This window comes from Mytilus trossulus, chromosome 11, assembly GCF_036588685.1.
Source record: "Mytilus trossulus isolate FHL-02 chromosome 11, PNRI_Mtr1.1.1.hap1, whole genome shotgun sequence".
Lineage (NCBI taxonomy): Eukaryota > Metazoa > Mollusca > Bivalvia > Mytilida > Mytilidae > Mytilus > Mytilus trossulus.
Window position 1 is genome coordinate 23,866,474 of NC_086383.1, and position 16,834 is coordinate 23,883,307.

General features: G+C 33.4%; 1 protein-coding gene across 1 annotated transcript; it reads left to right on the top strand.

Annotated features, from left to right (window-relative positions):
- Positions 1–9,916: 9,916 nt before the first annotated feature.
- Positions 9,917–11,290, top strand: LOC134689869 (uncharacterized). The gene has a single exon (XM_063549838.1). It carries the CDS (start codon positions 9,917–9,919, stop codon positions 11,288–11,290), a length of 1,374 nt encoding a protein of 457 aa, XP_063405908.1.
- The last annotated feature ends 5,544 nt before the right edge of the window (positions 11,291–16,834 follow it).

Consider the following 16,834-nt stretch of genomic DNA (forward strand, 5'->3'; position numbering starts at 1 on the left):
TGTCTATAAAAAGTTTGCCCATGCGCAAAATGGTTAAATCATGTGTGTCATAACCTTGAAAAATGTTATCAAACCAAATCATTATATCATTGAAAATCCCAAATCACTTATTTTATAGTAAATAGTTAAAATATTTTTTAATGAATTTTGTTACATTTTCGCGCATGCACAAACCCTGTATGTGTCAAATACTCATGTCTAGTGCATTATTCAAATGTAAAGAAGGTAGCTACCAAACCTGACAGCTGTTTTTCACTAAAAGAAGGTAAACGAAAAGTTTTCCAGAAAAAATCAGTATTTTCAAACTGAAAAAACAGCCATTTTGGAAAACGGCGGTGGCCATCTTGAAAAATGATTTTATTTAATGGCCAGCAGTTGTTTCTTTAAAAGTATATAATAAGGATGCTTTGTGGTAATTTTCATGCTTGTATCATCATTTGCACAATTCCCTCGATTTTGCCTGCTAATATCTTCCACTATTAGAAGTGCATAGAGGGCATACTTTCAAAACCACTTTCCGTCGTCTTCTCCTCGAAACGAAACGAAACGCAAATTAACAAAAATACTGAACTACAAGGAAAATTCAAAACGGAAAGTCAAATGACAGAACTAAAAGTCCAATTACATCTAACGAATGGAAAACAACTAGAAAATCCCTGACTTCGTACCGGCATTTTCAGATGTAGAAAATGGTGGATTAAACCTGGTTTTAAAGCCAAAACCTTTCAAGTGAATGACAGTCGCTTACGATTCAGTTACATCGACAACGAGGAGTGAATAAAACAAACAGACATAAACATTAATGTCGGCATGCTTATGGGAACAAAATGTGCGCCACTCTTTGCTGATCACAAAATTTAACTTTTTTATCTTATTTACTGAGTAACACTACGGATGTAAAGCAGGGCTAATTAGTTCTTTATCTGTTATAAGTTTTTTTTTGAGTGTCGAATATTCTGGCCAAGATCATCCCTGTAAATACCTAAACATTCGAAACACGTGTCTGCTACTGCAATAACAGGATCGATAATGTTTTAGAGCAAAATCAAGCTTTTCATTAAACAACACATTGCAGCCCAGCATCTTAGGTGATAAAGCTTAACCACGAAATGTGTGGGGTCTGGGTGTAATCGGAACATATAACAAAGTAAAGAACTTGTTAATATATAGAAATGGTAAATAAGCTTTGTGATATGGCGTACATTGAAAAAGAAATACCATTGCCGTAACGAGTTTAAAAGTGATTGACATCATTAACACGAACAGTAGATAAATAAAATGATCAATAAAAACAAATTCAGATATATATTGAACACCTCAAAGCAAAGATTACCTACTCGGCAAAACCTTTTTGGAATTTTAAATCTTCAATGCTCTTCAACTTTGTGCTTGTTTGGCTTCATAACAAGTTTGGGGTATGAGCGTCACTGATGTGTCTTATGAAGACGAAACGCGCGTCTGGCGTACTAAATTGTAATCCTGGTACCTTTTACAACTACTTTAATGAGAATTCCAGCTTTTGATTGGTTGTGTTTTCTGCATCTTCTAACATTTTTAAATGAATTTGGCTGTTTTATCACCACTACCGGTGAATATGCCTAAAATACAATGGTATTTATCATTTGGGATGTTCCCTTTTCACCCTCGCAATCATCTTCCTGCCAAAAACTTTCAGATATGACGTTACTTTACAAAAGCGAGCTAACGCGTATAAGTAGATGTTTAGTTCCCGATGTTCTATGATAATATTTACTTAAACTCAGCATTATGAATCATGTTTATGAATAACAGCCTACAAGTAAGAAAAAAAAACCATTTATCTGTACCTGTACAGAGAGTTCTTAACCAAATCTATTTTGTACATTAAAAAATAATTTAACAGATACAAAATGTTATGAAGGGTTATTTGCGAAAAAAGTCTTGGAACAGAATTTCCATCGCCTTGCGACTGGGGAAATTTCACAGTCCCTTTGTGTAAATGAATATAAAAACTTGGTTTAATGTTTAGTTTACTAATTATTGAGAAATAATTTACGTTAACTTACTGTAAACAGTATAATTAAACTTTCAATTTCCTAAATTTCTTTGTTATATTTCATTAGGGAGCGAAAACACCGACCGACATTCATGTTAACGGATGAAGAGGAAATAGTAAATCTTAATCTCCAGCCAATTGAGTGCTCATAACAAAATCGGTCAAATTCGTGGATGGTTTTATAATATTCCGGATTATAAAATACTTTAAACTTTTCTCACAAAGAGTAAAACTACGGGTGTCTCTCAAAAAGCAGAGTCTGAGTATTACCACAGATTACTTTAACCACCAAAGAGTTTTGAGGGGGATTTGTTTGTTCAATCTTTCGTTTTGTATGTAGTATTGTTTGCTGAGGTTGTTCAGTCATTGTCATTGATGTTGCCTTGGCATTGTCCGATTATATGTACTTTAGTTTGACTTACCCTCGGTATCTTTCCTTAGATGTCTCTCGTTGTTTTATGATGTCGGCGTCTGATAGATGTATCTACTTATATGTAGAATTTTGCAGAAAACTTTGGACTCGTGAAATCGAAAAATCATAACGAATTATAACGCATCAAAGTGTTACAAATCTATCAAACAACATTACATATATATTTATTCAGATATGAGCAAAACCTTAAATTCAATTATCAATATTATAATGGCATATTGTACAGTCAACACGTAAAAGTAGAATAAATGTTTTGTGAGTGACCGTCGGTATCTTTCTTTAAATACCTCTTGTTATATATATTTCTTTAGATATGATCATAATGGCACATGTTTTAGTAAAATGAAAAAAAAATAATGTTAATGGCATAGAAATTAAAGTTATGTTCTAATTTTCAAACAGTTTAAGGAAGTTGAACATATAAAGGTGATATTCACAACTCTAAACTTTAGTAAATTAGCAAACGCGAAAAGTTTACAGATCAGTGCAGTATACATAAAACTATACAGACTGTGTAAAACAAACTTCTTAAAAAAAATTGTGAGTGATCTCAGTTTTCTAGGATCTTAAAGGAGAAATATCTTTAAAGCTTAAAATGATGACATTGAAATAAAACATCAGATTAAAGTTATTTGAAACCTGACTAAATAAACGTTTTACTCGTCTCTTATTTTATTTAACTGCATTGTATTACTTAAACGTTTGCAACAATTTGGAAAGAATCGACAATTTGTAAAATACTCAAAACAAACCTTAAATATATCTAGCTTGCGCATGCTCTCATAACGAACTGCAATGTTTTATGTACTTTTTATCATCCCCCCCCCCCCCCCCCATAAAACCGCAGAGAATAACACGAATATTCAGCTGTTAAATATAGTTTATATATAAATAAACATAATATATTGATGACAGGGACAGTTGAATACATTCAACGCCTATCATCATGGTTAAAGGACGGAAAATATTTAAATGTAAAAAAATATTGATAGGTCAGACGCACTCAATTCAGATAACAAATATATAATCGTTTGATATCTGTTAAATTGTGATACTACAAATTATGTTATCAAATACGTTATCTAATGTCAAGAGAATCCATTGTGGGGCGGATATAAAATTAATCAAGGATTGTCGAAGTTGTCGAAATTGCAAAGTAAAGGTACGTGGATTACGTTGTTTGCAAATCACTTAACGGCACTTAATTAAGGGAAAATGGTACTTTTACATTTTTCCTGTATTAGGTAGGACTTTTGTAAAATAAGTTAAATTAGGAGCTGTGATCGGATGTAAGGGTACAATAAAATTTCTTATATTTCTGAGTAATTGCAGTGTGTATATTTACAATATAAATTTTGAAATATATTGAAATATTTTTCTGGGGGATTATTTTCAAAGGCTTCCAACATAAACACGCTTTGTTAGAAATTGGTCATGATACCATTTGGCTTCATTTTTTTTAAATAGAATAATAAAGTATGAACAGCACACATATCTGTTTTATCCAAGTTTTTATTATAAAAAGTGGTAAATTTAGAAAATGTTATAATTAGTACTGTCGCCTATGACAGAATGAATAGTACCGGTTCCCCTTAACATGTAAGTTATAAGTATAATAAGAGAACCAAATATACTGGCCGAAGATTGAATATAACGATACTGGTCCTATGCTATAGAAATACTGCTTTAGATTTGTTTATTGAATAACACTTGCATGAAAAATTAATAAAGATAGGATCAGTTGTTTTAATATCAAAGTAATATTTAGTGGTGTCATACATATTATTTGCATCTTATTTTAATCTAAAAATGCAGAGTTTATTGAATTATCAGATTTTGTAACATGTTTACGTATAATCATATGTTTTAATTGCAAGTCTTTGTATGAATCAGGCAAATTGAATTTACAAAATTTTCAAAACCTGTTTGGAAAAATCTAACTGACCTAACGGTCATATTTTGAAGGTACGCTTATCCTGATTTGAAATGGTTGGTTTTTCGTTTCTGGGTGTCTGTTAATTCGAAATTTATCAAAAAAAATGGTTAGAATGATAGCAAATTACGGATTTGTTTCCTTCAAATTTTAATTTCTTGTGCATCATTACATATTATGAACTTGAAGTTATGTACAGTTACGGGGGTTTTTGCTTGTCTTCTTGTCACAAAACCTGATTCCTATGTAGATCAGCACTGTAATGATAAAATAATGCAATATGTATAAGAAATAAATCAATTCAACAAAAGTAATCAATGCTTTAATCTCACAAATCGATAAGCACCAGGCAAACAAGGTTACAAACATTTTTGCGACTGCCCCAAATCCGGAGCTTCTGACGTATGTAAGTCTTGTATTGTTTTCAATTTTATTTCCGAGTTAAATATGACGTCCATTGTCTTTTGGCTAATATACACTTCCGGGGGCGAAAGTTTCACGCTACGTTGAATACCCATGTGTCGCCTTAGGCTGTTGTCTGCTCTTTGGTCTCTTTGGCACATTCCCCTTTCTAAATTTTAAAAAGACACACAAAAAATCCTTTCGATAAAAATATAAGATTCAAAGTTACAGGTATGCCAACTACTAACCAGTTCTAAACGCCTTGTTTTTACATCCAGAAATGAAAATACAGAATGATATATTTTATCAAATTGTCAACAATTCAGAACAGGGAAGCCCCAGAAATGCTACTATACGAATACCATTGGCTGTTCTAATTTAGTACAATGTATAGTAACATGGTACATGTATGTTAAGCATTAAATCATTCCAATATTCATACAATTCTGAAATTCTTCCTGCTCGACCGACCTTTATGGACCTCACTATTTGACTACTTGTCATTTAATTCTCGTACTGATTAGCAATCAAGAAACTATTCAAACAAATAAATAACAATTGTCATGTGTCTGAAATTTCTAATGCTTTTCACACGACTTATTTTTCACTAATAAGGTTTTGTAAAGTTGACGCATCCAGTCAGATTAATAATCGAATTGACTTTTATGTTATAAAATAGGCAGATCGGTCACATCATAAAAATACAGAACTTCAAAGAACTCACTATATTCAGTTTGATAAAGTTGAATAGTAACAGCTTATTTAGACTATTTTCTGTTAAAGCACACACAGTGTTTACCTTGCAAATACATGCATTGCCTCGAATTTAAACTTTATTAAAAGTTGGTCCTGGGTGTGCTTGCATTTATTTGTACTGTATTCCTGTAATGTTATGTTGCGTTGCCATTTTAACAGCATATTTTACGTTGTCATAAAAATGCGATGTTGGACTAGCCACAAAGGTAGATGAAACCTACCATTTTGTCTTAAATTTTCCTGTAACTATTTATTGATGAAGGAATACTGAAGTTGTTATCTAATAGCTCGTTGCATTGTCGATTTTTATTTGTTGCTCTTCAGTGTTTCTGATGGTTCATAGTTCTCTCCTTATATTCGATGTGTTTTCCTTGCTTTAAAAGTTGTAACCCGGATTTGTTTTATCTCAATTAATGGTTGAATACTGAACAGCGGTATACTACTGTTGCCCTTTATTTAAAAACCTTTGTATTTTTGTATATTATGATCAGGTTTAAAGAATAGGCAATTTTTGATAAAATTGGACCACAACCTTTTGCTTTTAACACTAGCTCTTAATTGACAATGCATGTCACCCAAGGAAGACCCCTCGAACAAATAAATCTCGTATTAGAGATGACCAGAATATTGACGAACGAACCAATTTCGATGAACGAACGTATTAGAACCGGTAATATGTTTGAATTGTATTCGGATGCAATCACGATAATAAAGAGAAATGCATCATATACACCAATTTCAAATGGCTTTTATGATTTATCGATAAAAGACGTATACAAAAGAGGGACGAAAGACACCAAAGGGACAGTCAAACTCGTAAATCTAAAACAAACTGACAACGCCATGGCTAAAAATGAAAAAGACAAACAGAAAAACAATAGTACACATGACACAACATAGAAAACTAAAGAATAAACAACACGAACCCCACCAAAAACTAGGGGTGATCTCAGGTGCTCCGGAAGGGTAAGCAGATCCTGCTCCACATGCGGCACCCGTCGTGTTGCTTATGTGATTACAAATCCGGTAAATAGTCTAATTCGGTAGGTCAAATTCATGAAAGGGAAGGGGATTGTAGTTACGACGTAAGGAACATATCCGATATCATTTGTGAAACGGTTATTCCATAACGGTCAACCAACTCGTGATGGCGTCCGTAAAATTTACGAAGGGATGATTTCAACTTCACCATTTGGAACTCTTGGTTTAATAGCTTCCTTGTGAGCAGTAACCCTCTATCAAGAAAATCATGATAGGAAATGCAAGCACGGGAATATCGTATTAATTGGGAGATATATACCCCGTATGCAGGTGCTGCTGGAATGTTGCTACTAAGAAATGGAAAGTTCACAATTGGAAAGCTGAAATCATCTCTTTTGTCGTAAAGTTTTGTCTTCAACCGACCCTCATTGTCAATTTCTAGATGTAAGTCAAGATATGAAGCCGACTTAACTGTATCTGTAGTATCCTTTATCTCCAATTCGATGGGATAGATGCGATACAAGTGTTACTTATGTTACGATATCATATAGTTGTCTACTATTGTTGAACGCATGAGGAAATGTACATCACGCACAGGAGTGCACTGACTTTTCTATAGTCATACAGATATGAATGCACTGAAATTTTTTTATTAAAAAAGTATGTAAATGTGATGTTGTGAGATTGTTTCTGTCTTTTTAATTGGGTATTAAAGTTTTATATGTAATCTTATTGATCAGTTTATATATAAAAACCTGTTAATTTTTTTTAAAAGGAGGATTGGTTGGGGCTAGTATGTTAAAAAAAGAGGGACGAAAGATACCAAAGGGACAGTCAAACTCATAAATCTAAAACAAACTGACAACGCCATGGCTAAAAATGAAAAAGACAAACAGAAAAACAATAGTACACATGACACAACACAGATAAATGTTGTCCTGCATTTGTTTTGGTGTAATCTCTCTCCTTTTTGTTTTTAAATCTATTCGGTCCTGCCTTTTTATATAAGTTTGCCCTGTGAACTGGTGATCAGATTGCATACAAGGCTTACTTGGTCCTCTTACAATGCAAATGACAACATTGAAGATCACTTTCAAACCCTCACAACAAATTTATAGGATACATGCAGATACTTATATATATATAATTGAGAAAGGAAAAGGGGAATGTGTCAAATCGACAACAACCCGACTGTAGAACAGACAACAGCCGAAGGCAACCAACGGGTCTTCAAAGTAGCGAGAGACTCCCGCACCCGGAGGCGTCCTTCAACTGGCCCCTTAAAAATAACTATACAAGTTCAGTGATAATGGACGTCATACTAAACCCCGAACATCCACAAGAAACTAAAATAAAAAATCCTGACCAATAGCGTTTGTGAGGTAGACCCCCCCCCCCTTTTGTTCTTTTTATATATTTTTTTTGTAATTCTTATTGATTTGAATATCAGATTTTCCATGTTTTTACAAATTACCTATCACAATTCCGTATGTTACGCTTAACAACTAGTGCTTCCAATGTGAGTTATTATTGCAAAAAAAAATATATGTCTCAAATGTTTTTTATCTTTCTATCTGTAGGACTAGGCTACTTCGAAAGGAGGGTAGTATACCTTACATAATAATGACTTCATTGTTAAGCTAACAAGCAAGCTAACCAAAGAGTCTACCGTTACCTACTCACTCAATGCAATCGGTTGTAATTCTGTTAATTAATCACAATACTTAAACTAATCAAAATAGTCCCTTGAAATTGCAAGCCTTATTGTGATTTCCTGACATATTCTCCTTTCAACATTAGGCAAAATCTAGACCACTGTTACAAAATAAAATCAGCAAAAATTATTTTCAAATAAAATTTAGAATGGAAATGGGGAATGTGTCAAAAAGACAGCAACCCGACCAAAGACCAGATAACAGCCTAAGGCCACCAAAGGTCTTCAACTCCGCGAGAAATCCCGCATTCGGAGGTGGGCATCAGCTGGCCCCTCAATAAAATTATGCACTAGTTCATCGAAAATGAACGTCATACTAGACTCCAACACATAGAAATGAACTAAAATTAAAAAACGACTAACAAATGCGTGAAAAAAATATACCCATTGATTTAGTGTTGAGAAAAAAAGTGAGGTTTGTCCTAAATTGTCGATTTTCACATAAAGCCATAGCAGTTGGACAAATGTCACAAAATGTGATTGTCTCAAGAATAACAAAACCAACATTTCAAAATGATGTTTTATTTATATTGTGATTATTTTATTTTTTTATGCCAGAATGTGATAACCAGCCAGTTGAAACGTACTTTAGGTCCATCTGTGTGCGTGGGTTAGATGATTCGGTCCAATTCTTCCTGAGTTATATCCCTTAGTACTCAAATATTGGACCCACACTTGTAAGCACCTCCTATAATGTGGTATAATAGATAATAGCAGTCTGTAAACTCATTTATATTCGTATAAATGCAATCATAATGAATAAACTATTCAAATGAACGGAAAATGTAATAACCATAAGAGATGCAGTTTGATTTTCAAAAGTATCAATACACTTGTAATAAACTTCAATATCTATTTTGGTAGCATACTCTTTTTACGACATGCAAAATATTGAAAAAAAATATTAAGGAACTTATTCCTTTTTTAAAATTTTATCAGGGTTCCTTGTAATCAGCCTAATCTGGCTTGTATGGAGGCATAAGCCAACGAAAATAGAAAAATAGAAAAATAAGAAAACAAGAATTAAAATTAAAAATAAATCATATCAATATGCTAAACATTGATATCTATGCTTTTACCTTTTTATACCCCCCCCCCAAAAAAAAAAACCCAAACAAACTTTTTGGACCTCAAATTTTTAACCAGAGTCTTGAATATCGAGTGCACCTCTTTATTTTATTATTTGAAATCGTTATATAATGATTTTACAATTTAACATTTCTTTTATCGCATGTTATTTACAGGCATTAAAATATAGTCTTGGACGACGGAACATCAACATTCATTGATTACATTGTAGCCAAGAGATGCATTTGCTAAAATTAATGCCAGTGAAAAGCATATATACAATGATTAAACTGTTAGCTAAGTGCATATTTAATAACAAACATCATGGGTAATCTATAGAAATTAATTTTGCACATAGAACATCAACGTGACAAAACAAAACATGCATGAAGTTGTTCGTGGTAGTGAGTGGCACCAACACCTGCGGAATAGTTTTTGAACGACCTGTCATTAGCCAATCAAAATCCGAGAACTATTACAAGCCGATCATACTCATCCAAATGCTTTTTTTTTTATCATATTCACATTTTGTCTGTGAGGTTACAACTACAATGTCATCCATTAGTAAAATTCAAGACTCATTTGTTTTGTAGAATGGCTAGCTATTGGACTGTTTGTGGTGTATGTAATTTCCGAAAGGTCAACACAGCATCAGTAGTGTGGTGTTCGGAATGTGACGAGGGACTATGCGGCGAGTGTATAGGTCACCATGGTGCATCAAAATCAACAAGGAACCATGCCACTATTTCCATTACAGAATACCAAAAGCTACCTCCAAATGTCTTATCGATAACACAAACATGCCAAAAACACACAGAACAATATCAAACATTCTGTAAGAAACATGATTGCCCTTGCTGTAGGAGATGTGTGATAGAGACGCATAATGAGTGTAAAGATTTGAAGGCAATTGATGACATCGTTCATGATATAAAATCATCAAATGCTTTTCTTGAGGTAGAACACATCTTGGCCGAAATGTTGGAAAATGTACGAAAAATTTGTGAAGACCGCACAGAAAACTTAAAATGGCTGCAGGATCAGAGAGTAAAGATTGCACATGATATAAACCAAACCCGAAAAAAGATCAACGACCACTTAGACAAAATACAAGACAAAATAATTAAAGAATTATATGCTAATGAGGAAAATGAAAGCAAGAAGATTAAGCAGTTAATGTCTGAGATTGAACAGATTGGAGAAGATATTGCTGACCTACAGGTTAAGCAAAATAACATAAGGCAACACGCATCAGAACTACAATCATTTTTAGCATTGAAGTACATTGAAATAGAGGTTTCTGATAAAGCAGAATGTATTCAATCCGTCCTTAAGAACGAAGACATGAAGATAAAAGCCCTATCTTTTGAGGTAAACAAAGAAGTACAAAACATTTGCAGAATTCAAAATTTTGGGTTTGTGAGTGTTCAGTCAAAGTCGTGCAAAGTTGTTATTGACATTAACAAAAACAAAGAAGCTCAATTGATCGTACCTATTTTAATTTCCAAAAGCATTGATGATATCAAACTAAGCAACAAAATGCTTATTGATTTGCAATCTGCTGGATGTGTTAGACATGTTAGCGCAATTCTACCAAATGGCAAGATGATGTTCTGTGATTATAATAATGGAAATTTAATTGGGTTGAAAAGCAACGGTACGCATGAGTTTGAAATTCAGCTAGATACTCTCGCAATTGATTTAGCATATTTTGAAAGAGAAAATTCCATTGCTGTTACCAGTGGCAATGGTTCAAATGCTATTCACATTATTGACCCTATCAGCAGAACGATCAAGAGAACTATACAAAGTAGTGAATATCCATTTGGTATAGCCATGAATAAAAATGTCCTGGTATACTGTAAGTCAGGTAAAGGAATAATGGAAGTTCAATTGAATGGTGCATCAGAAAAGGCACTTCTTTGCTTTAGTATGCCACCCTATTCGTATGTTGCATGTGCATGGTGACAATATTTATTATACAAATACATGCAGGCATTCTGTAACATGCTATGATATCCTTGGACATTCAAAATGGACATTTAATAATAAACAAAATCTGCAATATCCTCAGGGTATATCTGTAGACAACAATGGAAACGTGTATGTGGCCAGTAGGGATACAAACAGCGTTGTCATCATTACGCCTGATGGAAAGCATTGGAAGACAATATTGTCCTCTCGTGATGGCCTTAATTCTCCGCGTGCAATATATTTCGAACCATCAAGTAACACGTTATTAGTTGCAAATCAAACTAAATTTGCATTTCTATTTGATGATTCCTAAAATAACTTCTGTGAACTTTTAACACAAAACCTTTTTGTTTAAGAAATTATTCATGAGAGTTTAAATTATTTCGATTCTTATAGAACAAATACAGAAATTCCTTTGTATCGAAGCGCTTTAGATGGAGGCAAATATTTGCCATTTCATAAATAAACTCACTATTAAATTGGAGTTAAAGAACGGAGCAAACTGAATCAGTGACATGCTTAAACTACATGTATTTATAATAACGTATTTAAATTTTTGACATTTTACAGCTACCTAAACCTTTCAGTGGTTTGACAGTCGCATAAAATTTTATGATATTGACAACGAGGTGTGAATAGAACAAATAGCCATGGACATTGTCGGTTTTCTTATGTGCGCCTCTCCTTGCTAATCACAACATTTCAATTATTATCAGGATTAAACTTACTGAGTAACACAACGGATGTAAAGCAAGTTCTACTTTTCCGTCCAGAGTATCTGATACCACTTCTAGTGTTTGATATCTTTAATGTCTGTCGTCTCTCTCTGGTAGGGTAAAATATTATACTTCTAGTGTTTGGTCAATCTATGTTGTTCATGTTGTTGTTTTGGCTGTTGTTTGTCTTTTCGTCTTTTATTTTGTTCTGCATACCTTAATCATTTTTGTTGTTGACCAATGAGTTGGAATATACCTTTAATATCTGTCGTCTCTCTCTTGTCGGATAAAATATTATACTGTACCACAAATAAACTGGATATCTTCTCCTGCACTAGATAGTGGATGTTTACTTATTTCTTGACAGTAATGCATGGTAAAAACTTCAAAGATATTTCAAATGTGATTCAGAGAGTGTATTTATCATGTCTATAGAGAAAACACCTAGGCATCTTCATTTGATATACATAGTATTAATATTGTTTCATTCATGAACTTCTCCTGACGTATTACATGTATTAGCTACAGTGATAACATATTGGAATACCCGTGCTATAATAACGTTATCGTGTTTAGGAAGTAGTTAGCATGTGCCTCTCTTGCATTCCTTTCTTCCTCAAGCTCTTGTGAGGGTTGCTATGAACATATAATATTATTATAAAGAACTTGTAACAGAAAATGTAAATAAACAATGTGATATTGCGTACATTGAAAAAAAAAATTAGTTATTATCAAGTAAATATAAATAAAAATTAGTCTTTCCCCTAAGGTCGGATGGTTGTAATGCACTGTCTGCGAACATTCATTTTTGATGCTACAGTGCCTATAAATGGAAAATACCATTGTCGAACGTGGACCCAAGCATTCGAAAACATCTTTTTACGGCTTCACAAGTGTTAACTATGAGAGAGCCGTGGTGAAGTGGTTAGTGCATCGGACTACTAGCACAAAGGTTCCTGGTTCGATTCCCGTTTGGGATGAAAATTTCAGGAACTCAATTTTCGGCTCTCCCTTGACACCATTTGCGAGTATGGTCTTGGGGAAACGATGATAATCCGTCGGGAGGGGACGATAAATGGCTGACCTGTGTTAAGGGAGAGCTATATCTCTTGCACGTTAAAGACACCCTTGTAGATTTCGAAAAAAGAGTAGGCTAATGCCGCTACAAGGCAGCACTCGCACCCGCAAAGTGGAAAGGGATTAATATAAGTTGCAAAACTTGTTTCCCAATCCACTATAAATAAATAAGTTTAAACTAAGTGTTAACAATTTATCGTTACGTCTCCTCAACGATATAACGTGAGTTGAACTCCCAAACAAAACCTCAAACTCTACAAATATGCCTTTAAATTGCAAGACACGTTTCCAATGTCTAGAATTATGCATTACTTTGAATACAATTAAGTTCAACAAAACAATGTGAATATAGTACAAATCATAAAATATCCAATTGTAAAACTTAAGGTCAGTTAGCATATGTTGTAAGGATTAGGTAAGCGTTAATTAAAACTGTAATTATAATTGCGATCAATGCTAGCCTAAATATCGTAAAGTAAAATTTAGTTCGGTCTATTTGTTGTATCATGCTTCTTACAAGAGGTCTCTCATCATGCCAAGTACGCAATAAAAGGTTAACAAAAAGCAAGAAACAAAAGAAAATATACAGAATACTGAACCAGTTGATCAAATCTGAGTACTGTTCAGCAATATTCAGTTAAGCAATACTGAACTCAATTCATTTGTCCCATATGCACTTTTTTACTAATTGTAATGCGTCATCTCACTATACATGCTACATTCATAGAAATTAGTAACGCAATATGGTAATTTAAGATGGAACCAGTTCTAAAAGAAGGAACACCAGGTGAGGTCACAAAGCAGGGATTTCTTCTTAAGATATTCTAATAATCTCACCCGTGTTAATTGTATGTAATTTTTTGTTATACATGTTATAGTATAAAAAGTATTACACAGATAAGGAAGTATTTTTTTTTCAAATGAGAAAAATAGCGAATAAGGTGACAAATACAATAGGGAGCATAAGGGTTCAAAGGTATAGAGAAAGGTGGATAATTAGGCAAATAATATAGAATAGAGAAATAAAAGAATACCGAAATGCAGAACCCTGTCCAGAATACCGAAATGCAGAACCCTGTCCAGAATACCGAAATGCAGAACCCTGTCCAGAATACCGAAATGAAGAACCCTGTCCTGAATACAGAAATGAAGAACCCTGCCCAGAATACAGAAATGAAGAACCCTGCCCACAATACAGAAATGAAGAACCCTGCCCAGAATACAGAAATGAAGAACCCTGCCCAGAATACAGAAATGAAAAACCCTTCCCAGAATACAGAAATGAAAAACCCTTCCCAGAATACAGAAATGAAGAACCCTGCCCAGAATACAGAAATGAAGAACCCTGTCCAGAAGACAGAAATGAAAAACCCTTCCCAGAATACAGAAATGAAAACTTCCCAGAATACAGAAATGAAAAACCCTTCCCAGAATACAGAAATAAAGAACCCTGTCCAGAATGCAGAAATAAAGAACCATGCCAAGAATCCAGACTGATTATATTAAAAACCTGTATAAATTGTTACATAAATATTGACCAAGATTCTGGAACACGAATATATCTGAATTCTCCCATATTTTTGGCTTTTCATTCGGTAATAAGCATTGTCAGCATAATCATAATCAAACCAGCATAATTCGATTAATATGATTAATCTGTCTGCCTTTTTCATGATTTTTCTCGTCTGTATTACATCGAAGCTTTTCACATCTTTTAATGTGCATAAGATCTTTAAAGTAGTTCCTTGCAACAAAATTGTCTCTTTATGCTGTTATATACGTACGTAACTGTTCATTTAACACTGCAAACTTATTCTGGTGATCTATCTGAAAGATAACAGTAAATTGATTTAATAAATACTATTATCAGTTTTTTCCACTCAATTGAGCCACCTTTAGAATTCTAAGGACACTACATAAGAAAAACTGGAATTCTGACAATTTTAGGGAGGTTTCTCTAACATAACTATACATGTCAAATTTCAACCACCATATTATGATTTTAAAAGATGTACATAGAAAATAAAAAAGATGAAGTGAATGTACATGAAATAAAATCAAGCAAAACCAAAATATAAAGATAATATCATCAATAAACCGAGCCTTTATTCCTTCTCCCCATCTCAATAGTTCAACGGCTTGTGACTGCATAATCTATAAGTAGAAGTGGCAGATATACTGCAAAATATATCATTTATTCTGATATCACCTAAGTTGGACAAAGGTATACAGAAAAACACATTAGTTTACATTACATTACATATAAGTACATTTGTTGAGGAAGCATTAAATATGAGTTTTTTTACAACGGTATGATCAGTATAGCCGACAGGTTAACATCAGAGAGAATCCAGTTTGCCATTTATAATTCTAATAAATTGGCACAATTTTCGGAGTTTCGATTTCTGTTTTTGGTTCATAATAGTATTAAATTTCATAACATTACAGGACGAGGAGCTGTATGCCACCGGGTCCAAGAAAAATGTTGTTTGTTCTAAAGTCACCATGGTAGGAAAAAGAAGCATCTCAGACAATCTTGGGTATAAAGTTCTAGGTAAAAATTAATTCTAACAAATGTTTGGAAAAATTACCCAGTTCCAATGATGAATTTCATTCCCGAACTAGATCACATGATTCTATCTGGTACTGTGATGGTATGTGCTGAAATTTACTGTCTATCATATTGAACATATTTCCTGATCGAACTTATTAAGTGGAAGTTGGTAGTCAAGATTATTTGAGGAGACAAATCGTTCACTACCAAGTTGAACAAAGAACTAATTTGAAGAGACTTTTTTCAAATGGCAATATTTCTAGCCAAAACTGCTTGATCAGAGTGTTCTGTCCTATTTAATGTACTTGAAGAAAAGGTTTATAATTTTATCAGACAGTTGGACACAATGAAGTTGGGCAGCGAAAAAAAAGAATGCTTACCGCATAACAAAAACGACAGGGTGAAACTGAAAAGAGATATGAAGAAATGAACGTCAATACGTATTTGGAGAGGGGCGATGTAATTTCCTTAAAAAATATATATGCCCTATCCTCTGAATATACCCCAAAAAGTTTCTGTCCTCTTTGAAATATCTACTTAAAATTATATGTCCGTTGTGTCTTATGTGCTGTTATTTGTCTGTATATTATTGACTGTCCCTCTGGTATCTTCCGTTCCTCTTTTATTATTGTGAACGAAAATGATTAAAAATATTAATTATAATCGAGACTAACAGTAACGCTTATTTTCTATTGTATGTCTTCACAATACACGTGTATTGATTACTCTATGTTTTGATTATTTGTAACATAGAAATACATTATTTGTTTTTATTAAACTTGAGTGTATTGTGCAACGTGCATGTATCGTCCCTTATATGTGCGTGTCTTCAGATTTGTGTAAATAAAAATAAATGTTTGTTTTAATTTTGTCCAGTGAATGACTTATTATAGTAAGTTCGCCGATTACAAAAACGAGTCCAGTTTGCAGTGGACATTTTTGAAACGACGATGAATGAAAACAAATTTGAACTAAACAAAATTTTACTTGGCTATATTCATAAAAAAGAAGCATTGTCATCTGTGACTCATGCAGAATTGTTTTCACCACCAAACTTTTCAATGTATATATATTGATTTGGTTCGATTTTAGGTGTTTTAACGCCACTATAAGGCACCGTATTTAGGCTATTTCGAGGCGGTTAGTTTTTGATTGGTGTAGGAAGCCGACGTTTCCGTAGAAAACCACCGA

What these genes read in the sequence shown, in the direction of transcription:
- LOC134689869 (XM_063549838.1), top strand. Translation starts at nt 9,917, where the DNA reads ATGGCTAGCTATTGGACTGTTTGTGGTGTATGTAATTTCCGAAAGGTC.